A 26,845-nucleotide genomic window follows, 5' to 3' on the forward strand; every position below is an offset into this window, starting at 1 on the left:
AGGGGAGTTTGCTCCTCGAGGGTCAAAGGTTTTGAGGAATTTATTTTTATTTTTTTTATTTGAGCTGCTGGAAAATGCTTTTCCATCACTCGAAAATAGCAAAGCATTGTGGGTAACCTGTGTTATCGAGCGTCCCTGGAAGAGAGAGACCTCTCTGTGAGGGGAGTGAACTAACGAAGAGGCCGGTGCCGAAATTGTCAGACCCCCTATGGGCAATTGCGCAGACCCCCACGCTGCATTTAATTAGGCTGGAAAGAGGCAGGTCTCCTCTGTATGGAATGAAAATGGCTCCTCACAGGAAGCTCAGAACCTGAAGAGGCCGAGGTCTTTCTGAGTCCGTTCGTTTATCGTCCGATTGGACGGCGCTCTGCTGGAGCAGGGCCGCGTCCAACCTCCTCGTCTGTCCGCTTACTAATTCACATCCGCACCACAGCCCCACAGCCCCACAGCCCCACAGCCCCACAGCCCCACAGCACCACAGCCCCACAGCGCCACAGAACCACAGAACCACAGCCCCACAGCCCCACATCCGCCCCACAGCCCCACAGCCCCACAGCCCCACAGCGCCACAGCACCACAGCCCCACAGCCCCACAGCCCCACAGCGCCACAGCACCACAGCCCCACAGCCCCACAGCCCCACAGCGCCCCTTCGCTGGAGTTCGGGCTCTTTTGTAAAGAGAAAAGCGCGCGACGAGGATGACCAGGAGCGAGGTGTTCGCCCCGTTTCAGAATTCTGAGGCGGCGCGGTGCTTTATCGATCTGAGAGGCTCGTCGGGGGTCGTCCTGGAAAGAGCCCAAAATGTGGAGCTCAGCACCGAGGCTCACTCATCTACTCCCGCATTGTCAGAGACGGCAACGGGGGGGTGGACTGGAAGGGGGGGTTGGAGGTGGACTGGGGTGGTGGCTGGGAGCAGGGGGTGGGGGGGAAGGTGGTGGAGGTGGACTGGGAGGTTGGTGGACTGGGTAGGGGGGCTGGGGGTGGAGGTGGAGGTGGACTGGTGGGGTGGTGGACTGGGTGGGGGGGTGGGGTGGAGGTTGAGGTCAACTGGGGGGGGGTGGTGGACTTGGGGGGCGTTGCTGAATTTTACCCTCATAACTACCGCAAATAGATGATGAAACAAAAGTACGACTTGGGCATCCGATGACGAGAAAACGCACGTTGCACTCGGGCCGTCTTTGAAAGGGGCCGAAGACGAAGACGGCGATTGGCTGCAGAGCTCGCAGCGCTGCTCTGTAATTGGTCACCGAGGGGGCGATTATCTGAGACTGTGGAAATAAGGCGCGCCTCGCAACACACGCAGCCGGGCGGAGACCCCTCTGATGACCTTCGCTCCCAGGGCTGATCGCTCCACAGCAGGAAGAGCTGCAGTGCATTCTGGGCCACGAAATAAAACCCGGGGGGCTTTATTTATTCCGCTGGATCCTCGCGTGTGTCACGGTTACAGTGTCCTAGGGCCACTCTGGCAATGCTGACTACCTGCGTGCCTCGTCTCCCAAAGGAAAACCGTTCTTTTTTTTTTTTTCTAAATTCATTTGCTTTTCAGCAGAAATAGCGGCAGTACGTACACCTCCTGTCCTGTGTGTGGGCTGGCCCGCGCGTTGCTAAGGTGACGCCGCTAGCTTCAGTCCCTCTCTCGTTCGGCGGGCGATGCGTCATCGTTAAAAGTCACGATAACGTATCGCTTCCCGGAAAGGTTTTCATTAGTTTTCCTGGTCCGTGTGATGTAATTAACTTTTATTAATGGGCTAGCCCGCTATGTGCGGCACTGTGGAGCTGTGGGCCTGAGCTAGTGCAACGAGGGGTGGGGGTGGGGGGGGGTGTGAGCACAGCGGTGGGCTCAGAACGGAGTCTGCAAGTGAATGCTTCAGGAGTGCCTTCCCCAGGGACCCCCCCCCCCGAAAAGGTCAGCTCTCCCACTGAGCTGTGATGACATCACCAGACAGACGGCTCTGAAGGTGTCGTTGGCTCGCAGGGAGTAGAGCTGTGCGGATCGCTAGCTGATTTGCTGTGTATAGCATCGCTCTGTCATACGAGGACTATGGAGAAGCAACCCTGGGTATCAAAGGTTTATCAGGGACCCTCCCTGGTTTGTGTGTGTGCATTGTGATTTCAGCGCTAGTTTGTACTTGGCAGGATTGTTTGTTTGTTTGCTGAACAGGTTACTCTACAGGGTTGGAGTCCTGATCTATGTGGTCACTTCTGGCACTACGATCTAGTGTGTTTCTTTTGCACCTCTGCACCTTGAACTAATGCACTTGTTGTACGTCGCTCTGGATAAGAGCGTCTGCTAAATGCCTGTAATGTAATGTGTACATAAAGGTGTGTGTGTGTAAAAGCGCCTATTGCCATTGTTTCCGTAGTTCTGTCTGTACCTTGAGGTTTTTGAAGTTTCATCTTGCCTGTATCTACCCTGGGATCTAAAGACAGGCAAATGCGAGGAGACCCGAAGCGACTCTGATCCGTCCTTGGAGCGAGGCTCTCCCCGGAGTGGGAAGGGGGATTTGCGTGACCGAGTCCTTGGTGGACTCTGGAGAGCAGGAGCTGCGTAGGCTGCAGATGCAGTGTGATGGCTTGCTATGGGGGGGGGAGGGGGGGGGTGGTGCAGCGTACTCTGAATAAACTGAACGCAGGTTACGGGGCAGTAAGTCTCTCCGTAGTCGGGCGCAGTTCTGAGGAAGCTGAGCGTGGCTTGTGATTGCTTTCCTGAATCGGTGGTGTTGCGTTTGATAGATAATAGAATAGCATGATGACAATGAGGGGCAATTTGAAGCCAATTAGATTTTTCATACCCGTGAAAATAGTTGCTCCGCTCACGGAGAAAAATAAGGAAAGCATCCATCTTCTATATTTACAGTCCTGTCTGTTTAAATAGGCCAGTAAGAGAGCGGCACCGGAATGCTCATAAATTCTTCCCCCACAGAACCGGTAATGAACAGAGGGAAAGCGTTTCTCTCAATCTTTCTCCTCTGTTCATCGTAAACTGACACATTGTTATGTAGACTTGCTTCCCCCCCCCCCCCCCCACAGAATCCCCTTGGGTTGTATCTATTCAAATTGCATTCCCCCCCCTCTATAAAGTGACTGGAGATCGTGCAGAGGAATAAAAAAGCAGGGGAACTAGAAGTCTGGAATGTTCTTTTTTAGATGCGGGCATTGAAGGTCCTCCTGGTGCTGGCGGTTCGCGGACGGTTAATTTCTTCCATCTTTTCACGCGTTAGGATGCGACGGAAGATTAAGGGGAATGCCGCAGAGGCCACCGAGCGGCTGCTTTGTGCCGCATAATTGTGCTTAATCTGTCACTTCCTGTCTCCTTTTGTGCGCTGTTAAATTGCCTCCCCGTATCCTCGCTGATTTGATTATTTATTATTTATTTATTTTTTATTTTTTTAATTTTTTTTGTCAGTCTGAAGAGGCCGTTTCCCTGATTTCTGAACGGGAATCGTTTTCCACAGTCAGCTGCACCACAAACGAATGTAAAAATAAAAAGCTCTCCCTTTCTTTTTATTGGAAACTGGTAAAGAAAGTCTCTTGGGGCGTCCTGTATATGAAGCCAGTTAAAATATTTAATGCGTTCAATTATTAAAAATGCATCTGTACCTATAAATCCCTCCATATGTATATTTATATATAGAGAAATATAGCAGACGTTGAAGTACTCTGCTTCTTGTATTAACAGGATCTTTGTTCATGTTTATTATTTGCTGTATCTAATATTGTTAAATATTATGTGTGGTCAGATGTATATAATTACCTGGTGCTGAAATATGGGTGGCTTTTGTCCAAGGTATTGAGGATAATTGTATGGAAAAAATATATCAGCCTATAACCTAATTAGCATTTTTGTGATAAACAATCACTCACAGCTTTGAGCTGCATTTGTTGTGAATTCATTTAAATGTATATTAATATTTAAACAATTGACTGCATGCTTTTCATACTGCGCCACAGATGAAGAATGAATGTAACGATCACTTTGGTCTTTGCAGCCATTGTGTAATATTTCTGTGAAAAGAACTGCCCCCATTCCAACACCACTACTGTGAAATTCCCTCTTCAGTTTAATAGCGCGCTGGGCTTCACGCGTCCAGCGCTGCGTTATCTACAGGGCCTAAAAAGTTGTGGAGTTTTTTATTGTCCTGAGTTCGGGGTGCTTCTGGGCAGGAGTGGCGAGCCTCACTTGAGTTTCTGGACAGCACCTATTTTTGTGAGAAATTAGATTTTTTTTAGATCTGCCTCTTGCCCTTGCCTCTGGGTGCTGCCTCACTTCAGCAGCTTCTGGCTGAATGTAAGAAAGATAGAAGAGAGAGAAATACATCTCAACTCGCTGCGGAGGGAGGGAGGGAGAGAGGGAGGGAGGGAGGGAGGGATAATTGAGAGGGAGATTTACTGCTTCTGACATCATATTTGGCAGGAACATCACATGCCTCGCTCTGGAAGAGCCCGGAGCGGTACAGGGCTGAGTTCAAGTCAAGCAGCACGGAAGGCTGTCACTTCAGATAGGCGCTCCGCGCGCTCCTCGCGAAAAGAGACAGGTAATTAGCCGTCGCTCGCGAAACGGCAAATCAGGACTCGCCGGGGAGGGAGCTGAGACGCGATGCTGCGGTTGCTAGGCGATGGCCGTCGGGTCTCTGAACCCCGCCCGCCCCGTGCAGAGCCCTTCCCTCTCGCCGGGAGCTCACGCCTGACTGCGCGGCGGACAGGAAGTGGTGCGCAGTGCTGACAGCTGAGGCCGTGCAGCTCACCCGCGGAACTCTGCCGCTCCCGTGTGATGCTGGCTTTGATTGGTCGAAGCAGGGCATTGGGATGTATGATTTCCTGTCAATCTAACATGTACAGTGTGCGTAATTCTTCCCGGGGGGATTTCCGCTTCTGTCACTCTCAGATGACAAATAACCAACAAATAACTGATCAACAACAAGCAGGAAGTTGAGCAATGTCCAATCAGATGACACTTTTGAGGCCGGCTAGCTTTTTGAGCCTTACCGAGGTCTGTAGATAGCTTCACTGCTGCCCTACGTAGCATTAATTCTAGTGTATAAACCTATTTTTTTTTTACAGTGTATGGAATAAACTGGTTTAAATGGTCCATAACAGCTATTGATACATACCTTTAAACGTTATTAAGTGTACTTAAGCACGTCATGTATACCTGCTACTACAAGACGGACACGTTTCTTTTATAAATGCTTATTAACAGGTTAATTATACAAATGCTACTGAGAATAACCAACCCAGTGGTAGATTGCTAGCTAGCCTAGCGCGCATATAGTAAATGCAGTTCAGTGCTAGGTAGTAGCTAGTAGCTAGGGAGACTTAATTTATGATGTACTGTCGAGCGACAGATCAGGAAATGTCCAGGAAGTAATGATACACTGGGAAGAATTATACACTGCGACAGCAGCCTCACATTAGTCACCACAACCCTGCCGGTGCCCTCCCTCCCTCCCTCCCTCCATCCTCCGTCGGCCGCGGTGCAATCCATTTAAATTGTTGTCTTTCACGGACCCAGATTCCATCTGCAGTTGAGCGGTTCTGCTTCATTAAGCTCATTCCAGTCTGAATTGTAATTACTTCCCTATTTCCCCCCCCCAACTTTTTTGCGATCTGTCTGGAGGGAAAGAAAGGATGAATTGGTTTGAAAAACCTGTTAACAGCAGCGGCGGCGGCGGCGGCGGTGGCGGCATCCGTCGATGGCCCCTTCCTTCCCGCCCGCCCGCCCACCCGTGGCGGGGCAGAGCGGAGGCAGCCGTGCGCGTCCTCTACGGCGGAAATGGCGGCCTCTGCCGTTTCAGCCCCCCCCCCCCCTGAAAAAATAAAAAATAAATACGCATCTGAGGGAAAGGTTTTCGTTTCGGTGAAAATGGCGTCATAAATATTTGAGCGCTCTCTCTCTCTCTCGGAGGGTAAGGTTTTTGGCGGGTCCTGGCTCGGGAGTTACCCCGAGCGCCTGCGGGCCTTGTCGCTGGCGCATTGCATTAAACCCGAAAAACCACGGCCTGCCCACGGTGACCTTCTCAAAGGAGCCCGGCGCCCCCTGTCATTACACGCCTCGGGGGCTGCTGCTGTCGGCAACGGCGTCCGGCGCAATTACGCAATTGTCTCTAAAGCGGCGCCGTCGGGCGAGATCCGAGTGTTTTTTTGTTTTTTTTTGTTTTGTTGCCTGCGCTCCTCTCCCTGCTCCTTCATCAGAGCTCGCGCTGTGAGCACAAACTCCACCGGACTGCGCTTCGCCTCCGCTTTTTTCTCCGCCGTCCGTCTCCGGTTTGAAGGGCTTATCGGGCCCCCGGAAAACAAGGTTAATGTTGTTTTTAGCGCCGCCCGGCTCTCTGCTGCAGACATTTGTCATTTTGCAGCCTTATTGCTTTTTTTTTTTTTTTTTTTTTTTTTGCTTCGCACTGTAAGAGCAGCTTTGTTTAGGGTCGCTGTAAGAGCAGCTTTGTGTAGGGCCGCTGTAAGAGCAGCTTTGTGTAGGGCCGCTTTAAGAGCAGCTTTGTGTAGGGCTGCTGTAAGAGCAGCTTTGTGTAGGGCCGCTGTAAGAGCAGCTTTGTGTAGGGTCGCTGTAAGAGCAGCTTTGTGTAGGGCCGCTGTAAGAGCAGCTTTGTGTAGGGCCGCTGTAAGAGCAGCTTTGTGTAGGGCCGCTGTAAGAGCAGCTTTGTGTAGGGCCGCTTTAAGAGCAGCTTTGTGTAGGGCTGCTGTAAGAGCAGCTTTGTGTAGGGCCGCTGTAAGAGCAGCTTTGTGTAGGGTCGCTGTAAGAGCAGCTTTGTGTAGGGCCGCTGTAAGAGCAGCTTTGTGTAGGGCCGCTGTAAGAGCAGCTTTGTGTAGGGCCGCTGTAAGAGCAGCTTTGCGTAGGGCCGCTGTAAGAGCAGCTTTGCGTAGGGCCGCTGTAAGAGCAGCTTTGTGTAGGGCCGCTGTAAGAGCAGCTCTGTGTAGGGCCGCTGTAAGAGCAGATTTGTGTAGGGCCACTGTAAGAGCAGCTTTGTGTAGGGCCACTGTAAGAGCAGCTTTGTGTAGGGCCGCTGTAAGAGCAGCTTTGTGTAGGGCCACTGTAAGAGCAGCTTTGTGTAGGGCCGCTGTAAGAGCAGCTTTGTGTAGGGCCGCTGTAAGAGCAGCTTTGTTAGGGCCACTGTAAGAGCAGCTTTGTGTAGGGCCGCTGTAAGAGCAGCTTTGTGTAGGGCCGCTGTAAGAGCAGCTTTGTGTAGGGCCACTGTAAGAGCAGCTTTGTGTAGGGCCGCTGTAAGAGCAGCTTTGTGTAGGGCCGCTGTAAGAGCAGCTTTGTGTAGGGCCGCTGTAAGAGCAGCTTTGTGTAGGGCCGCTGTAAGAGCAGCTTTGTGTAGGGCCGCTGTAAGAGCAGCTTTGTGTAGGGCCGCTGTAAGAGCAGCTTTGTGTAGGGCCGCTGTAGAGCAGCTTTGTGTAGGGTCGCTGTAAGAGCAGCTTTGTGTAGGGCCGCTGTAAGAGCAGCTTTGTGTAGGGCCGCTGTAAGAGCAGCTCTGTGTAGGGCCGCTGTAAGAGCAGCTTTGTGTAGGGCCGCTGTAAGAGCAGCTTTGTGTAGGGCCGCTGTAAGAGCAGCTCTGTGTAGGGCCGCTGTAAGAGCAGCTTTGTGTAGGGCCGCTGTAAGAGCAGCTCTGTGTAGGGCCGCTGTAAGAGCAGCTTTGTGTAGGGCCGCTGTAAGAGCAGCTTTGTGTAGGGCCGCTGTAAGAGCAGCTTTGCGTAGGGCCGCTGTAAGAGCAGCTTTGCGTAGGGCCGCTGTAAGAGCAGCTTTGCGTAGGGCCGCTGTAAGAGCAGCTTTGTGTAGGGCCGCTGTAAGAGCAGCTCTGTGTAGGGCCGCTGTAAGAGCAGATTTGTGTAGGGCCGCTGTAAGAGCAGCTTTGTGTAGGGCCGCTGTAAGAGCAGCTTTGTGTAGGGCCGCTGTAAGAGCAGCTCTGTGTAGGGCCGCTGTAAGAGCAGATTTGTGTAGGGCCGCTGTAAGAGCAGCTTTGTGTAGGGCCGCTGTAAGAGCAGCTTTGTGTAGGGCCGCTGTAAGAGCAGCTTTGCGTAGGGCCGCTGTAAGGAATGGGCCGGTGTTGCTCTGCGGTCCCGCCGCGAAGAAACTTGTCTTTCTGTGACGGGCGGCCATTTTGTACACATCCGAAGGTCTTCAACGTAACTTTTTAAAAATCAATCATTTACTTTGCTTTCGCTGTACTCACTTTTGCTGTCACTGCATTGCATCTGATACCCCTTCCAGCCCATCTAGCACTGAACTTTTAAGCAGCTTGCCGATATTTCAATTTTTACAATAGTGCCTGTGCGAGACTTTTTGACGTTTTTGCGAAGAACAGAGAAGTGGGACTCCGTTGCTGGCACAACTGTGGGATTAAACGGCGGCGGCTCGTTGCGGTGTTTTGTAAATGTACAGCAGCCGTAGCGCGCTGGGTAATTTCATCTCCCGTAACCCACTTAAAAGTGCCTATGGTAGCGAAATGCGCTCCCGGGGATGTTTCGCTCGTTCTCTTACCGCAGGCTGGTGCGCTCGTGAAACCGCCTCTTAGCATTTCGCAGCTGCCGCTGAAACTATGCGCTTGTTAACAGCTGAACATTTCACAGTTTTGTGTCGCGAGCCCTCGGCTGCACCTGTTTGACGTGTTCCTTGCGTGTGAAATGAGGGCCCGTCGTGGAGTTTTTCCCCTGTCTGCTGACACCTGCGGTGATACCAGTATGCTGTTCCCTGGTCAGTGATTGGACGATGCTCAGCTGCGGTGATACCAGTGTGCTGTTCTCTGGTCAGTGATTGGACGATGCTCAGCTGAGGTGATACCAGTGTGCTGTTCTCTGGTCAGTGATTGGACGATGCTCAGCTGTGGTGATACCAGTGTGCTGTTCCCTGGTCAGGGATTGGACGATGCTCAGCTGTGGTGATACCAGTGTGCTGTTCCCTGGTCAGTGATTGGACGACGCTCTGCTGCGGTGATACCAGTGTGCTGTTCCCTGGTCAGTGATTGGACGACGCTCTGCTGTGGTGATACCAGTGTGCTGTTCCCTGGTCAGTGATTGGACGACGCTCTGCTGCGGTGATACCAGTGTGCTGTTCCCTGGTCAGTGATGACCGACGCTCCAGCTGCGGTGAAACAGTGTGCTTGTTACCTGGTCAGTGTTGGACGAGCTCTGCTGCGTGTACAGTGTGCTGTTCCCTGGTCAGTTATTGACCAGCTGCTACCTGCGGTGATACAGTGTGCTGTTCCCTGGTCAGTGATTGGACGACGCTCTGCTGCGGTGATACCAGTGTGCTGTTCTCTGGTCAGTGATTGGACGATGCTCAGCTGTGGTGATACCAGTGTGCTGTTCCCTGGTCAGTGATTGGACGATGCTCTGCTGCGGTGATACCAGTGTGCTGTTCCCTGGTCAGTGATTGGACGACGCTCTGCTGCGGTGATACCAGTGTGCTGTTCTCTGGTCAGTGATTGGACGATGCTCAGCTGTGGTGATACCAGTGTGCTGTTCCCTGCTCAGTGATTGGACGATGCTCTGCTGCGGTGATAACAGTGTGGTGTTCCCTGGTCAGTGATTGGACGATGCTCTGCTGCGGTGATAACAGTGTGCTGTTCTCTGGTCAGTGATTGGACGATGCTCAGCTGCGGTGATACCAGTGTGCTGTTCCCTGGTCAGTGATTGGACGATGCTCTGCTGCGGTGATACCAGTGTGCTGTTCCCTGGTCAGTGATTGGACGATGCTCTGCTGCGGTGATACCAGTGTGCTGTTCCCTGGTCAGTGATTGGACGATGCTCTGCTGCGGTGATACCAGTGTGCTGTTCCCTGGTCAGTGATTGGACGACGCTCAGCTGGGCGTGTCAGCTACGGTGATGTGCGATATGTGATGACTTGCTCCAGTGCTGGTTTCACCTCCTCCCGCGTTACTCTGCGGCGCCTGGGCTCGTTAAGAGTCCGGTTCAGATTGGAGAGAGTCAGCACAGCCTCCATTCAGAGCAGACCCCTGCGCGATGGGCAGGGGGTTTAGCCAGGTGCATTTCAAGTCCAATAAAGTTTTCACATGTCCCAAAATAAAATCCTTGAAGGTAGAAGAGGTGGTACTGATTCACCTTTCCTGCCCCACACCCCCCCCCCCCCCCACCCAATAAGAGGATGCACCGAGGCCTGATGCACCACACGGGGGCGCACACGTCAGAACCTGTTTGACTCAGAGCGTGACCGGTCTGACCGTTTTTGGTGACCTTATCCGGGAACACCCGTTGGCAGCGCGAGCAGGAAGCAGGTTTGTTTCGCTCTGGCGTTTGGTGAGATGACGTGCGCTTCACTCTCTGAAGCTGACGTGTGGAGGTGCCGCCTCCCCTCCCTCCCTCCCTCTCTCCCTCACCTCCCTCCCTCCCTCCTCTCCGCTGCCCCGCAGAGACTCTAGCGTGGGGAGCCCCCCTGCCCGAACGGTGTAGCACGGCGGGTGGAGGGTAGCACAGTGGGTAAGGAACTGGGCTCGTAACCGAAAGGTCGCAGGTTCGATTCCCGGGTAAGGACACTGCCGTCGTACCCTTGAGCAAAGGTACTTAACCTGAATTGCTTCAGTATATATCCAGCTGTATAAGTGGATGTAATGTAAATCCTGTGTAATTCGCTCTGGATAAGAGCGTCTGCTGAATGCCTCTAATGTAATGCACTGTAATGTAATGGGAGCGGTCCGCGCTGACGCTGTTCAGCGGCCGCGAATCTCTCTCTCCCCTGGCGCTCACACCTCGGCCCCGGCTGTCTGACGCCGTCCCCTCCCCGCCGCTCCCTCCCCTCCCTCCCCGCCCCGCCCCTACCCTGCGCCGGGCTGCGAAACCCGTTAAACGGGCGTGGGGACCCCTTCCTGGCGCTCTGTCAGGACCGATTCGGGCTCTACGTGTCCTGGCGGCGCTCCAGGTGATTAAGGCTGAGGAACGAGGCCCTTTAAATTATTTCCCAGGTTAGCGCGGTGTGCGCACCCTCCGCCTGTTCTCCGTTTTTAGTTTTGTATTAGGGCTCCCCCTGTGGGGGGGGGGCGGGGGGAGGGGCCAGAGACGGTACTTCCATCTCTCCCTCCCCTGAGCTCTTAGGCTTCGCCAGCAGACAGCCTGAGCAGACGTGTTCTCTCTGGTGTAATACGGACCACGGTGAGGTTTTTTTTATTTTGTTTATTTATTTCTTTATTTATTTTATTTATTTTTTTTACTGCTGTTCATTTTCAGCTGCTTGCAGTAAAATGCAGATCTATCGCCGCGGCAATTCGCGTTCTGAGCCATTTACAAATCCAATTAAGGTTCTTGGGGGGGGGGGGGGGAGAAAAAAAACATGTAGAGGTTTTGTGAGCCTTGTGAAATACAATTATGTGCATTGGGGTTGGTATTTGTTCATTTTGTTCGTTTCGTAGGGTCTCTTCGTTTCAGAGCAAACACGGTCGTTGTTTCACGTTCGCAAGCTAAAGCGGTTTGTCCGAAATTTGAACTCGCTATCTTCCGTGCGGAGCTCCGTCATGAATTCAAACTGCCGTGGAGTAGGATAAACGACGTATCGTCGCCCCAGGGAGACTGTATTCCACCATTATGTTTTTTTTGAAGGATCCTGTCGTCTCCCATTTCACAGTAATAAGATTTGCCTGATGTTTTCCCATGTATTTGATTGACACCGGCCACGTCCGCATCCTTTTTCTTTACACAGAGATTAACCCTAAAAGTGGGGTCAAACTAATGTCATCCTGAGAGGAAATGTCCATATCTCAATAAGAACAAATTGACCCATCTGAGAGCAGCCAGGCTTGAAATTAAGTTGAGTGGGTAGATCTGTTTGTTGCAATAAGTAATAAATCTGACTTGCACTTGCAGCAAACCGGGGATGTAATTGTATTATGCGAGATGCAGACAACCAGAAAGTAATAACAATCTTTTGTGCTATTTGTACAGACGTTCTGTAATGAGACTCATTTCAGTACTTGATCTGTCGAGGATGGTTTTAGTGTCTGCTTGCGCCTTGTCTTTGTACCAGTGTGTTGGCTCTTGTGAGTTAAGAGAGAAAAACAGAGACGCTTCTCAAAGATTTATTTTTGGTTTGTTTACGCAGGCAGTGTAGCTACGTGCTCCTTAAACCTTTTATCAGCATGTGCGCATGTCGTCACGGGTACTGCCAGCAGGCTGTTTGATCATTATCTGCTGTGCTTAATTGAAATGATTTCTGAAATTTGAAATCCTGGAAATATCAAATGGGTGAGACAGCCAAAGAGCGGTTACCTGCGTTTTTGTGTGTGTGTGTGTGTGTGTGTGTGTGTGTGTGTGTGTAGGCTTATGTGTGGTCAGCTGGTTTGTGTGTTCAGGACTGTGTGTTCGGGTCTGTGTGTTCAGGTCTGTGGGCAGTGTGTTCAGGTCTGTGTGTTCAGGACTGTGTGTTTCAGGACTGTGTGTTTCAGGTCTGTGTGTTCAGGACTGTGTGTTCAGGTCTATGTGTTCAGGTTTGCATGTTCAGGAACACGTCTGTGTTCGTTGCTTCGACAGGCTAAAGAACTGGAGCTGACAGAGGCAGAACAGACACGTGTCAGTAAATCTGAACCAAGTGTCTGTGACCCAAACCGAATCACACGCTACTTGCTTTTCATAGCCTGCGTCAGAAACGATGTCAGTCCTGATCTGTGAGGATTTCCGCCTGCGCCAAGACCCAGGCACGCGGGGGGGTAGGGTGGAGGGGTTGCAGGGGCTCGTGCCCCAAGTGCCAGATGTGCCCCTTTAATTTGATTTAAAAAATTTATATATATTTATATTATTGTTGCTATCATTAATTTTCATTCATTAATTTTGGTAAAACCTGTTCTGTATGATAACTGGATGAAAAAACAGTTTTCTGTGTTCGTGTGCCCTTTCCTCTCTTTGAGCACCTGCCACTCAAAAGGCCTCTGCATGGGCCTACCAAGACATGCCTTGAGTCCGCAGGATTTGGCATCCAGTCGCCATGCTTTTCAAACACTACTACACATATAAAACACACACACACACACACACACACACACACACGCCCACACGCCCACACGCCCACACACCCACACACACACACATGCACGCTCACACACACACACACACAAACACACACGCATGCTCGCACACACACACACACACACACACACGCATGCTCGCACACACACACACGCCCACACACACACACAGCACGCTCACACACACACACACACAAACACACACGCATGCTCGCACACACACACACACACACACACACGCACACACACGCCACACGCCCACACGCCCCACCACACACACACACATGCACGCTCACACACACACACACACAAACACACACGCATGCTCGCACACACACACACACACACACACACACACACACACACACACACGCATGCATGATGGCAGCAGTTTCATGAAATGTCCCTGAAATGCAAGCGGATTGACCAGCCACTTTATAAATGGGTGCTGCCTCAGAAGGAATCTATATAAAATTCTATTAGTCACAGCGTGTACAGTAATACAGTACATTCTTCAGAATCAGGCTGAGAAACTGTGAAACCTTATTTATCGTGATTTAGAGAGATTTGACTGGAGTTCCAAGTCACTGTTTGCTGACAGCGGGGAAGTGTTTTGCCAAAGGGAAAGAAAAAAAAGTTAGCGAGATAATTATGGATATATGCATATGCGGGGAAAAACACAGATACAATCCAAAACATTTCTCTCCATCTCTCCATCTGTCAGTCATTGTATTATTTCTGGCAGGACTTGTGGAGAGAGGAAAAATTAATAGGGAAAAAACTTTCGCGTCAAGCATTCACATCATGCTGTTGGCAACGATTTGACTCGGAGGGCCACCCGCGTATGCTCTCTCCCATGATGCACTGGGGCAGCAGCTGAGGGCCTTGCTCTGGGTCTGTGGTGGTCCACGTGAGGATCATTCTCTCTCTCCTCCTCCTCCTCCTCCCCTCTTTCTCTTATTGAGGTCCGGCCTCCCGTGCCAGCTCACAGTGTAAATAACTGTCCAATCAGAGTGATGCATGAGCCCCCTGCCAGCGGGACTGGCTTCCTCCGCTGCGGCCTGGAAATCGCTCCGGGCGGGGGAAGGAGGCGGGGGGGGGATGGGTGGGTCTATCTGGGGGGCCGCGACGAGGCGCGGGCTTGTCTCTGCACGGTCGAAGTCCCATCGACTGCCTCTGCCCTGGTCAGCCGAAAGAGAAAGACGGCATATTTAACTACTATTATTATTATTATTATTACTATTATTACTATTATTACTATTACTATTACTATTACTATTACTATTATTATTACTATTATTATTATTATATATTATTATTATTATAATAAAAATGTTTTTTTAGCTGTGGAGGCGAGTATGAGGCCGCTCCGCTCTGCGCTGGCTCCCCTGCAGGTGGCCAATCACGCGGGAGAGCGAGGCGGCCGGCTGCGGGAGAAACGTGCACAGCGGGAGGCGCTGGCGCTCCACCCTGGTGGCTACCGGATGCCGGGGGGGGGGCCTGTCACGTCTGTTTACCCGGGCTGATTTAAACATGTGCGACGGGGATAATCGCTAATTGGTCTGGAGGGAACGCTGACTTTCCTCGGGCTCTGCTTTTAACATAATCGCGTGGGTAGGTGTCCCTGTACGGTCAGGCGAAGGACGAAGGAAATATTGACCTTTAAGGTTAAAAAAAAAAAGGTTGTTTAAAAAAGCTCTACATTGGGCCTGTGTGTGTGCAGTGTATTTAAAGTAGTATGACCCATTATGTGGACTGTGTGTCTGTGTATAATTTGCGTCTGTGTATAATTTAGTTTTATTGTGCTGGAGTATCACAGGCAGCGTGTCCTGTTGTATATGACAAGGGCAATGGAGCGTGTGCAGTCTCTGATCCCAGGGGCTCTGCCTCCAGTTGAGAGGCCTTGTTGCATCTCCTGGGGAGAAGACAGCCAAGCCCCACCCTGCTGGAGCTGTCAGGGAAACAGCATCCTCTATCTCTCACACACACGCTCGCACACACACACACACACACACACACACACACACAGGCACTCACACACGCATGCACACACACACACACACGCACACACACACGCATACACACACGCGCACACACACTCATGCACACACACACACACACACACACGCACACACACACACGCACACACACACACACACGCGCATGCGCGCACACACACACGCACACACACACACACATGCACACACACACACGCATGCACCCACACACACCACGCACGCACGCACACACACACGCTTGCTCTGAGGACACAGGCAGTGGAATGACAGCCCGTGACAGCACTGAAGAGCCACCACAGCTCAACTCCACTCAGAGCTGCCACTGCAGGCCTGGCCCCTAACCTGCTGGGGGGCGGGGGGGCAGAGGGGCGGGGGGGGGGGTTTCTCCACCACCACAACAGCACAACCACATGCAGACCCACCTGTGAGCCAATCATCCACTGCTATCCACCCGAATGTACTCAGGGGGTAGAGACAGGGGGGCTGGGCTGGGCTGGGCTGGGCTGGGCTGGGCTGGGCTGGACCGGGCCGGGCTGGGCTGGGCTGGGCTGGACTGGACTGGACTGGGCTGGACTGGACTGGGCTGGACTGGGCTGGGCTGGGCTGGGCTGGACTGGACTGGACTGTGGCAGTTCAATCTCTCCTCTCCCACTTGTTATCTATCTCTCCCATACGCAATCCTCATTTTTATGCCCCCGTCTATTTCACAGTTTAGTTGCATTTGTTCCGGTGCTGAAAAGATTTAAATTAAGGAGATAAATTTGCTTGAGGAGTAAGTAGAAAAACACCTCAGCTTCGCTGGACTAACCTAGAGGAAGCCTCAGAATAATTCTTTCTCTTTTATCCCACCGTGATGATTGAAAAAATCTCCTTTGCTCAGACGGAAACCTACAGTGGCCATGTCTGGTGACCTCTATTGAATGACACAGACATCCGTGCTGGGCTGCTGGCTGGCGCTGCCTGTTGAATTGGAAGCCGACGGCACGGAGAGGCAGTCGTTTCTGTACGATTGTATGTCTGAACAGCTCATAGATGGTCAAGGCGGTATGCTTTTATTGTGTACGTCTTCAGAAAAATGGGGCATGGGCAGTTAAAAAAAAAAAAAAAAAAATCTATTTGTTGTAGTGAACGACCGTGCATGCGGGTGACATATAATGCGATGCAGTGGAGGTGGCTGGGGTAACTGTGAAGCTATCTCCTCCATGCCTTGGCCGGGGCCTGTAAGTTTCACTCCCTGCTGTTTAAATAATTGCCTCTTTCCTCACAGAGTCACAAAGTGTCACCCTTACCGGGAACATTAAAAAAAAAAAACTAAAAAAAAAAAAAACGTCCACACACAGCAACACCCTCTTGCATGTTGCAGTTACAAAAGAGGCCATATAATATGATTTAGGAGGATGCATGGTTGGACTAAAAGCCTTTTAATGACATAGAACAATGGGATTCTTTGTGAGAACAAATTGAACAGTGGGCTCTGGGCTGTGTAAAAATTTCTGTGCCAGAAAACCGACTCAATTAGGCGCTAACTAATGCAATTTCATATCTGAAGAATTCCTTTTAGTGTAATAACGAGGAGGTGTTTTGAGAGAATCCGTTCGAGTAAATTAATCAAGCCACTTATTTTCTTTTGTTTCCGTGGATTTCCGAGCGTTAGTCACACCGCGGTGGTGTTTGTTGCGAGACATGCCAGGATGAGTGAACACTGTGCATGCCTCCTAAGCTAAAATCGCTATCTGAAGCGTTCTCCCGAGCTGAAGATATCTTTCTTTCCGTGCGATTTCCAGCATCAAGGAAACCCTTGAAATTAACTACCGTTAAGATAAGTGGTTGTTTCACTGTTTATCTTTTCAGATAAATACACCGAAGAAGGAGGGTTTGCATATGTGGAAGATAACAGTATTTTTGCAAATAGTACTGCTTATGCTGTCTAGTGCCTATACGTAGGTATTTTTGTCTAGTATCTTAAACGCTGCTTTTCAGGATATAACATGACTGGCTGTCATGTTGGGCGATAAGCAATTTGTCATGTTTGTGCGTCTGCTTCACGAGCAGCGCGGTTTGATTGAGTGCATTTCGGCACAAAGAGATTTGCATGTGTTTGCTGTAAGCGACTGGCGCAGACGGAGCGCGCGCTCTCTGCAGCCGTACAGCTTTTTGTTCTAGTTCAGACTCTGACGGCGGTTTCGGCCACGGCTGAGTTCGGTGGATCTCCGGCGACGCGGGCCGGGCGATCGCTCGCCGCGCCGGAAGCGTTCTGCGCGCGCCGGCGTTCCGGTGAGTCGAGGGGGCAGGTGCGCGGAGAGGTAAAACCTGGCCTTGCCTTTAAAAAAATTCCGCTCAGTCACGCAGAATTCTCCGAACGAGACGATTATCCTCTTCCCCGACGATGCTGCGAGCCCGCAAATGGGCATGAAGCGGTCTGCCTTTGTTAGGAAAAATAAAAAAATAAAAAATAATTTCCCCATTACAAAGCCAAAAAAAGGAGGGAAAAAAACTTGATGACCCTGATGACCGTTTCTCAGTGCTTGCATCAGCAGGCCCAGCGGGGTGGGGGCGGGGGTAGCGTAGCGGGGGGACGGGGGTGGCAGAGTGCAGGCCTGCGATCAGGGACCCGGGCTGGGGGAGCTCAGCGGTGTGGCTGGTGTGTGTGGCAGGTGTGTGTGACTGGTGTGTGTGGCAGGTGTGTGTGGCAGGTGTGTGTGACTGGTGTGTGTGGCAGGTGTGTGTGACTGGTGTGTGTGACTGGTGTGTGTGACTGGTGTGTGTGGCAGGTGTGTGTGACTGGTGTGTGTGGCAGGTGTGTGTGACTGGTGCGTGTGGCAGGTGCGTGTGACTGGTGTGTGTAGCAGGTGTGTGTGACTGGTGTGTGTGGCAGGTGTGTGTGACTGGTGTGTGTGACTGGTGTGTGTGGCAGGTGTGTGTGGCAGGTGTGTGTGACTGGTGTGTGTGGCAGGTGTGTGTGACTGGGCGGCGGCGGCGGCAGCGGCGGAGGCCGGTTTGAAATGCTAATGCCCGCGTGTCAGCTGGAGCGGGTGGCAGAGCCGCTGGCATCTGCCCGCCGAATCGGAGTGCCCCTTTCTGTCGCTCGCCCGCAGCCATTTCCACTCGAGCGTCGGCTGGCATGTTTTTTTTTTTTTGGGCAGAGGTGGACGACAGGCTCAGCCGACAAACAAGGGTCCCGGAAGCATGTTTTATTTTCATTTGATTTTTTATTTTTGTTTAAGAGGGGCTGGTAACTGGTTGCTCTGCAGCTGCTAATCTCTTGTGTGAAAAGAGGCAAGCTGGACAGTCCATGTGTTCCAGAATGATCCGTAAAAAAAAACAAGACCAGGTCAAAACCTAGTATATGGCTGGACCCCAGGCTGACCGATGGTGTAACGTCATAACTCGGCTGACCAATGGTGTAACTGCATCACTCACTCAGTCACTCAGTCAGTCACTCAGTCAGTCACAGACGTTTGCGTTTGTAGGGCTGGCCCCGCTGTTGCGGTCCTGCCAAAAAGCTGCCACAGTGTGCTGCCTGCATTTCAGACGGGGAGACTTTATTATGACGTGTGGAGCAAAATGAGACACAGAGCAGTCTCTGTACCGAGTGACATGCACTGCTTTTATTCGAACCATTTATGTCACGGTTATTACGATGCATTGAGTGTTCACTGTAATAGCAGGAATTTTTTTTTTTCCAAACCGTTGTTACGTACATAGGACTTTTAAGTAGATAGAAAATAGAGCTTTTATGTGTAATCTCCGGTTTTCATATTGCTGCCATAAGGACTGTAGTTGACAATGTGGGAAAAAAACTGATGGCATTGATTGATTGATTGATCTGGACTAATCCATTGTGCATTTCACCTGGAGCGTGGAACAGCGTGGAACTTACTTCTGTATGGATGTACTTTAAGCACAAGAGAAAGCTAAAAAAATTTTTTAAAAATCAAAGAAATGTACCGGAGAAAAATCTGAAGAAACTACGGTATAGAATACTGCCCTTCGATAAAGGGTCCTTTAGACTCGAAAGAAAAATGCTGAACTCGAAATCAATTAGAAGAGCAAACAGGTCAAAGGTCTCGCCCTGATGCAGTTAAAATGGACTTAACTATCGCCTCCAGGGAGGGCAGTGCATGGATCTGCCGCTCTGGTGAAAAGAAAATGGTCTGATAAATGTTAACGTGGTGACACCAGACAGAACCGAGGGGCAGACTCCCTTTCAGCACGGACTGGTGGAAATCAATGCATCGCAGAAGTCTGTCTGGCTTCTTGTTTTCTACTCCTTTCTTTGAGTGGCAAAAAAAAAAAAAACCTGTCAGCCCTGCATCAAAAAGGCTTATATTCAGAGTGCACAAAAAAAGTTTTTTGACAGTTGGAAACCAGGGTACTTCAGGAGCAGGTGTTACTGTATGCTAGATGGTGTCTACTTAGGAATGGCTGGGGCCAGGACCGGCTCACAACTATCTATCTGTAACCTCAGGACAAGAACGAACTGACTACCATACCATTTTTGCTATATTCTTTGTAGGTTTTCTCAGAGTTTTTTTTATTGCTGAGAACATACAAATGTGCTTACCTTTGTGCTAGCCTGGCTATACAGTATCTTTCTGCTTACTGCGCTTCTCTTGTTTGTTTGTCCAGGAGGGAGGATAGGTGAAATAAACATTCACGTCCCCCCCAAAGCTCACTAAACGCATCTTCCACTTCCATCCAGCGTGTGTTATTGCTTCTGTCGACCATGTTTTATTTTTTGCCATTGTGGTTTCATTCTTGAACGTCTCTCCCCCAATTCGCTTCTTATTAGCTGTCGAATAGTATTTTTTTTTACTGGTTGTTAGCCGCCCTCATTGTCTCAGCTCAGGAAATCTACCACAGTGACGGTTTCCGAGAAGCCAGAAAAGGAACGTCAATTTCCAGCCCTTTTTGTAGGAACTTTTCTGCTGAATTTTCCTTTTGTAGCGATGGCTATTATGTGGGCTAAAACGGAACGAGCGGGAGGGTATGACAAAAGCTCTGCTGCAGGAGCTCTGTGAGAGCGTGAGAGTGAGAGTGGGCAGGGAGGCCCTGTCATAGGGAACGTTCAGGACTGGATCCGGCACATCTGATGTTTCTGTAAAAAGCCCCAGTCTGCCTGAAGGGTGACTTCTGTAGGCTTTGCTCCACTAGACCTTTTGTCATTACATTACATTACATTAGAGGCATTTAGCAGACGCTCTTATCCAGAACGACTTACACAACTTTTTACACAGCATCCATTTATTATCATTATTTTTCATACGGCTAGATACATACTGAAGAGCAATGCAGGCTACGTACCTTTCCTCAATGGTACAACAGCAATGTCCTACCCAGGAATTGAACCTATGACCTTTCGGTTACAAGCCCAGTTAGAGGCACACATTGGCTTTCTTGAAGGCTATGGCGTGTCGTAAGATACGACTCCTAGAATTAGCAGGCTGCTGTAGAGCATTGACCAATAGTAACGGCATGATCTCCCGGCATCTCCTGTCCCTCACAGCATTACATTTACATTTACATTACATTTACATTACATTACATTTACATTACATTACATTACATTACATTACATTACATTACATTACATTTACATTTACATTTACATTACATTTACATTACATTTACATTTACATTTACATTACATTTATTTGGCAGATGCTTTTATCCAAAGCGATGTACCAAAAGTGCATTTCATGGTCATAGACAACTACTAAACACAGGTTCAGTAAGATACAGTACTTATTTTGTACAGCTATTTCTAGCCAAGAACACAGTTTAGTTCACACAGTGAACACCTAACCTCTGCAAAGCCAACTGGGCAGAAGAACGAGCTACAGTATTAGGACAAATACAAATTACCAGTGTCACCAAATTAGCATGATTCAGTGTCACGTGACACGTAATTTACATTTTCAAAAGTTTATTTCGGCGTGAAGGGTTTTTTGAAGAATTGCAGCAGAAAGTCGAAACCCAGATTGTAGTTTTTGTGCTGCGGAGGTTCATGTGGAGCTCATTTTGCATTTTTTGGCAGCTGTGGCAGTTTGAAACCAATTACAGAGCCCAATCCTTCAACAAAACAACTTCCTCTTTTTCCAGGGCTGATAAGCTTGTGGCAAAGGAGTAAGACAGGCTAAGTGGCTTTCTTTCATTTGTAACTTGTTTTAATGTTCTTGTGTCATTCTCTTGTCCGACATGCATTTCTGTTAAGGACTGACAAATTGGCCATTTTGTGGCTTGATAGGTAATTATGCTGAATTGGGCCGGCTAGCTCTAAAGTGACTCGATGGACAACTGGGATCGTCCCTCAGACAGTCCCCTTAGCACAGCCCAATCTGTGCCGTTCTATCACCTGAAACATTACATTTCTTTGTCATTGTCACGGTCATTTAACCAACATTGCCAAGCTACAGTTAGCTTCAAGCAATCATTACATGCAAAATGACATGTGACCAAGTATTAAAGATGACTAATTTACATAACATTAATATTGTACCAAACATTATGGTGCGCGTGTTAGAAGGGTTGTTAACTCTGGCATCTCGTTTGTGTCGCTAATGATACCCCTGTGACTCCTGGCCTCAGGTAAACGAAAGTCGCTAGTGAAACGCAATGGAAGATGCTCGCTTGATGACGCGGACAGGTAATCTGCGAGCGGGGCTTGTCATAACAACAGGTTTAATTATATTGCCCGGACAGATCAGATGTGTGTTTTCGAAAGTGCTGCTGGAGAGATGCCAGCCTTTTGTTACTGTCTTCCGCCCCTTCTCCCACGTCAAAGCTATACTGCATACCGATTGGCCTGAAGGGCTGACCAGCAGGGTTCTGATTGGCTTTTTTAAAAATCGAGACATCAAGGGGGTCCAGACGCATCCTGCAAGGGCTGACCAACAGCCAATGAGACACACTCACCAGGCAGACTGTACCCCAACACACACACCAGGCAGACTGTACCCCAACACACACACCAGGCAGACTGTACCCCAACACACACACCAGGCAGACTGTACCCCAACACACACACCAGGCAGACTGTGCCAGCCAGTCATCACCCTGATATATTCCCAGATTAAATGAGAGGGTCCCTGGTTGCAGTGGGTGTAGAGCTTGTATTGCTTTTCACTTCTAGGTAGATCGGGTTTCTGATGCACTAATAGTAGTGCTACTACTATTACTAGCAATGTTACTAGTACTACTATTAACTACCACTAACTACTATTGCTATTAACTATTACTAACTACCACTAACTACTACTAGGATAATAATAATAATAATAATAATAATAACCGACAATTTTGTGTTGCAGGTTTCTTGGCGTTCCCCCAGGAAGAGGAAGCTGCCCCCTGACAGGACCTTTGCCCTTTGACCTCATCTACACTGACTACCATGGACTGCAGCAGATGAAGCAGCACATGGGCCTCTCTCTGAAGAAGCACAAGTCAGTAAACCTCCGCCCAACCCCCCCCCCCCCCAGTCCGCCCCCCCCCCGCCCCTTCCGACGATGCCCAGTGTCTGCGGGCCAGTAGCTATGATGCATGAGCATGTGAGACATCTAATTTCAGCCCTTGTTTATGGCCGGAGTTTATGGGACTATTATGTGTTGATTATTGGCTGAATGGGATTTGGTGTCCTCCTCGGCCGTAACTCAGTCTGGCTGTTAATCCAGTGCACATCTGTGAAACATCCCCCCCCCCCCGCCCCCCCCCCCTTTCTCTTTATCGGGTTGCTCTGAGAGCGCCTGAGGGGGGGAGGATCGAAGACAAACGCCCTCAGCGGTGTGTTTTAACGGCGCCAAAAAAAAAATAAAATAAATTGCGTTTTCATTTCCAACCCCGCCGATACCGAAGTAGATCTGCATGGGAGAGTTGCGCTGGATCCCACACCCGCCCCCGCCCACCCCCCCCCCCCCCCTCGCTCCCCCTTCCATCTGCGCATTTATTCGGCATCCAGAGACGGCGCGCTCGAGCGTCATGACTTGTGGCTCGCTGTAACGCCCCCGTCAGCAGATTAATATTGTAATTCTTGTTGCCGCTCCGCAGTGAGAATACCAGTATTGATTCGAGTGCTGGGGAGAGAGAAGGGGGGGGGGGGTGGGGGGGTGTTTTGGGGGGGGGTGAAGAGTTCCGTCTCGGAGTAGCGGATCGCTCGCCTCGCTTGACTTCAGACGGCGGAACAGGCCCAACCTACGCCGTGTATTTATTTTTAAAAAATGAAAAAAATGAAAAAACCGCGATCGCACGCCGCCCAGAGAGGCTGAGTGGGAGTGGAGGTGCGGTGGAGTTCGCCGCCAGCTTCACAGCTTCTCCACGAAAAATCGCAGAATATTTCTCATTTTCTCTGTTGCTGTTGCCGTTGTTGTTGTTGATGATGATGATGATGATGAGCAGGAATATGTGAAATAGTTTCATCCAGCAGCCTTGCAGTTGCACCCATTCTTCCCTTCCTGTCTAATAACCCATTCACTGTTGTACACTGATTTTGTTCTGAAAACCTTTATGGATTACCTTTTTAATATATATTTTGCGTTTGTTTAAAGTTGCTTTAAATTGCAATGCAAATATGCACATGCAAGCCCGATATTGGCAGACAGCACTAGCACGTTATCTCGTAGTAAAACGGGGGTTTATAAGGAATCCACTGCTTCGCAAATAATTATGATTTTATTATATATTAACTGAAGCTTCCGTGTGTTGGCGCAGAATTCGTTCTATTTGTCCATCTGTTCCCATTCACGTGGGCCTCTAGATCACCTGTGACAGCACGCCACACACACACACACACACACACACACACACACCTCTCCTGGAAGCCGAAAGACATCGTTAATCAGCATCAGAGCGCGCCGAGCCCTTCGAGGCTGCTTTAATCACTCCAGTTTTATGCGTGTGCGCCGCACTGCTTCATTAATAGTGCTTCGGTGCGACGGGCTCCCAATACTTTTAATTTCCGCGCCGGCCGTTAAAGATGCTGAATGGCGATAGGAGCCCCGTCCTAAATCAAACCTATCAGATAGCAGCGGGCCGGCATCGATCCCCCCCGCGCTGAATTTACGGTCCTGACAGGGCCGAGAGGAAGGGTCTAGCCCCCACCACCCCCAACCCCCGCAGCCGCTCCCCCTCTTTTTGGATGGAGAGCGACAGGACAGCGGAACGGCGGGACTGTTGTCTGGGACGGACCGGGCGAGGGGGGTGCACTGGTCGCTCCCAGCTGTGTCCCAGGGGCGTGATTAATTGTACGTGTCTACTCATTCCCAAAAAGGGGACTCCTTCTGGGAGACGGGCCAGATCTGCTCTGCCGGGGACTCCTGTGCACAGGAGCCGTGGCCCAGGCTGAATAATAATCATTTAACCTTAAGTCAGCCTTCGCTTTGATCTTAGTGAGACATCCCAGCAGTGGCTTAAATCGCCACGCGGTTTTTTTTTAAACGGATTATTCTTCCACCGAGTAGGGGGGGGACGGCTTATCTGTTTGCACGAGATCTAGCCATGCTGGGACTGGGTAAACCTGAACTAGCATCCGCCATCGCTGTGTTATATGTCACTCTTTACGCTAGTTTCGCGCCTCTCCCCCCTTGGTTCGCTGCGCCGCGCCGTGCAAGATAAGAGCGCCGTGTTTTTTTTTTTTTTTTTAGGATGCCGTGTGACCGTGGAGATCTCTCTGCCGATCTAAACCCCCCCCCACCTTTCGTTCCTTCAGCTGGTCAGCCGAAAACGCCGAGGGGTACCGCAAGGTCCTCACGTCACCGCGGCTCACTGCCCTGCTGCGTGGAGGCGACGACGAAATGTTTGCGTTGATCGCTCTCTCTCTCTCTCTCTCTCACTCTCTCTCTCTCTCTCTCTCTCAAATTCAAATTCAAATTCAAATGCTTTATTGGCATGACATATTTAAAAATACATATTGCCAAAGCGTAGTGACAACAGCAATCAACTACAGTAAGAATATATAATCAAAAGGAAAAAAGAAGACAAGCAGCAACAACGATAACAGCACAAATGATAGGAACATAATACTTATCTATTAAGTTAACTGAATTGAATTAATTATATTATATACATGTACACATACACACGCATACATATACATATATATATATATACATATACATGTATATATATACATGTATATGTATATATATATATATATACACTCTCTCTCGCTCTCTCTCTCCCTCTCTCTCCCTCCCTCTCTCTCTGTCTCTCTCTCTCTCTCTCTCTCTCTCACTCACTCGCTCTCTCTCTCTCTCACTCACTCGCTCTCTCTCTCTCTCTCTCACTCTCTCTCTCTCTCTCGCGCTCTCTCTCTCTCTCTCTCCCTCCCTCTCTCTCTGTCTCTCTCTCTCTCTCACTCTCTCTCTCTCTCTCTCTCTCTCATTTTATTTTTCTGTCAGCCAGTGAGTTTCGGGATGAGAGTCGCTTTGGCTGTCTCGCGGGTGCGATGTGTGCTGTGCATTAAAAAAAAAAACCGAGTTGTTTTCAATTGCCTCTGAGAGATAATTGATTCTGCTCCACTTTGGCACGGAGTGTCGGTTGCGTTTCCCGCGCACATTGCAGCGCTGTGTTAACACCGACGACGGTAAATATAAGAGGCCCAGGGTCTCAGCGGCGTTAGGGAAAAAAAAAAAAAAAAGCCAGTTATTATTCACAGCGACGCTGAAATATACACAATGGACACGTAAAGAAAAGCAAACAGGGGTTTAAGTCGTCTTTGATAATAATTAGCAATCTAAAGGCCTCTAAAGAGCAGCTGGAAGCCCCCCCCCCCCACCGCCCCCCAGTGTGGCACGATGGCTGCTTTTTGGGACCAATTACCAGCGACGGTGCGAGATGCATCAGGCGAAACCGAACCTCTCTGAGTTTCGCAAGATAAACACTGAAAGGAACACTGACGGCGACGAGGAAGCCCTTTTTTTATCTTTGGCGTTCGCGCTCAATGGCAAAACACACAGGAGGCGGATGCTCTGCTGCGCCCGGGGAGGAAGAAAAGCAGCAAATTAAAGCAAATTAGAGCTACTGTGGAATCTGAATAGTGCGGATGAACGCAGGTAAAAAAGCCCAGCGAACTCGCTGCAGATCGGCAGGCTGTTCTGCTTCCGCCACACGGTTAATCCCATGCGACTGCTTACTTGATCAGGGCCGACCCGAAGCATAAACGCTTATGCGGTTGTTTTAGGGTCACAACCGCTGGGGGGGGGGGGGGGCGGGGGGGCAGCACGATTCCATGTTTATCTAAAGTAAATAACGGTATTTTCGTAATTACGTTATTCATCCCCTATCGCGGAACCAGCGGTATAAATTGTAAATGGAACGGCAACAGAACATTTCATAACAGTGTAATGTAAGAAGGATTTCACCCCCCCCCCCCCAGGCATTTCCACCAGGCATGCCTTTTCTGCTCTCTGATTGGCTGAGCAATCTTAGCCCCCGTTTGCGGATTTTATACACGGAAAATGTGCGAAGTGGGGGTCTGGGCTTGGCTGGCTTAGTGCACCTTACAGAACGAGTGAATTTCCTGGGTAAACTCTTTTGCAGCCGTAATAAATGGCCCTGTTTGATCTGGCCCTCATTATATTTCTGTGGAAGCTTTTAATAGCCGTTGAGCCGAAAGCTAATATGTGTGCGGTCTCGTACAAGGGGAGGGTAAAATAAGAGGAGGGGAGAGGAGAGGCAGAGAGAGAGAGAGAGAGAGAGAGAGAGAAGGTGTCCTAGAGGGAGCAGCCAGGGTTATAGGGATGGATTCCAGCAGTCTTTCCAGAGATTTCCGTGCTTAGCATCGGATCAGCCCTTCCTTTATGAAAGGGATCAAGTGTGAACAGCGTGCGTGGCAGCCTCTTCTAGCAGTGT

At 50.0% G+C, this 26,845-nt stretch overlaps 1 protein-coding gene across 1 annotated transcript in view; it reads left to right on the forward strand.

Annotated features, from left to right (window-relative positions):
- Positions 1-26,845, forward strand: part of LOC135248622 (alpha-1,6-mannosylglycoprotein 6-beta-N-acetylglucosaminyltransferase B) — a 135,767-nt gene that overhangs the window by 73,298 nt on the left and 35,624 nt on the right. Inside the window, exon 9 of the mRNA XM_064323443.1 lies at positions 22,312-22,443. Coding sequence (XP_064179513.1) covers positions 22,312-22,443 — 132 coding nt within the window. The remainder of the gene's footprint in view (positions 1-22,311; positions 22,444-26,845) is intronic.

This window comes from Anguilla rostrata, chromosome 2 (genome assembly GCF_018555375.3).
Source record: "Anguilla rostrata isolate EN2019 chromosome 2, ASM1855537v3, whole genome shotgun sequence".
Lineage (NCBI taxonomy): Eukaryota > Metazoa > Chordata > Actinopteri > Anguilliformes > Anguillidae > Anguilla > Anguilla rostrata.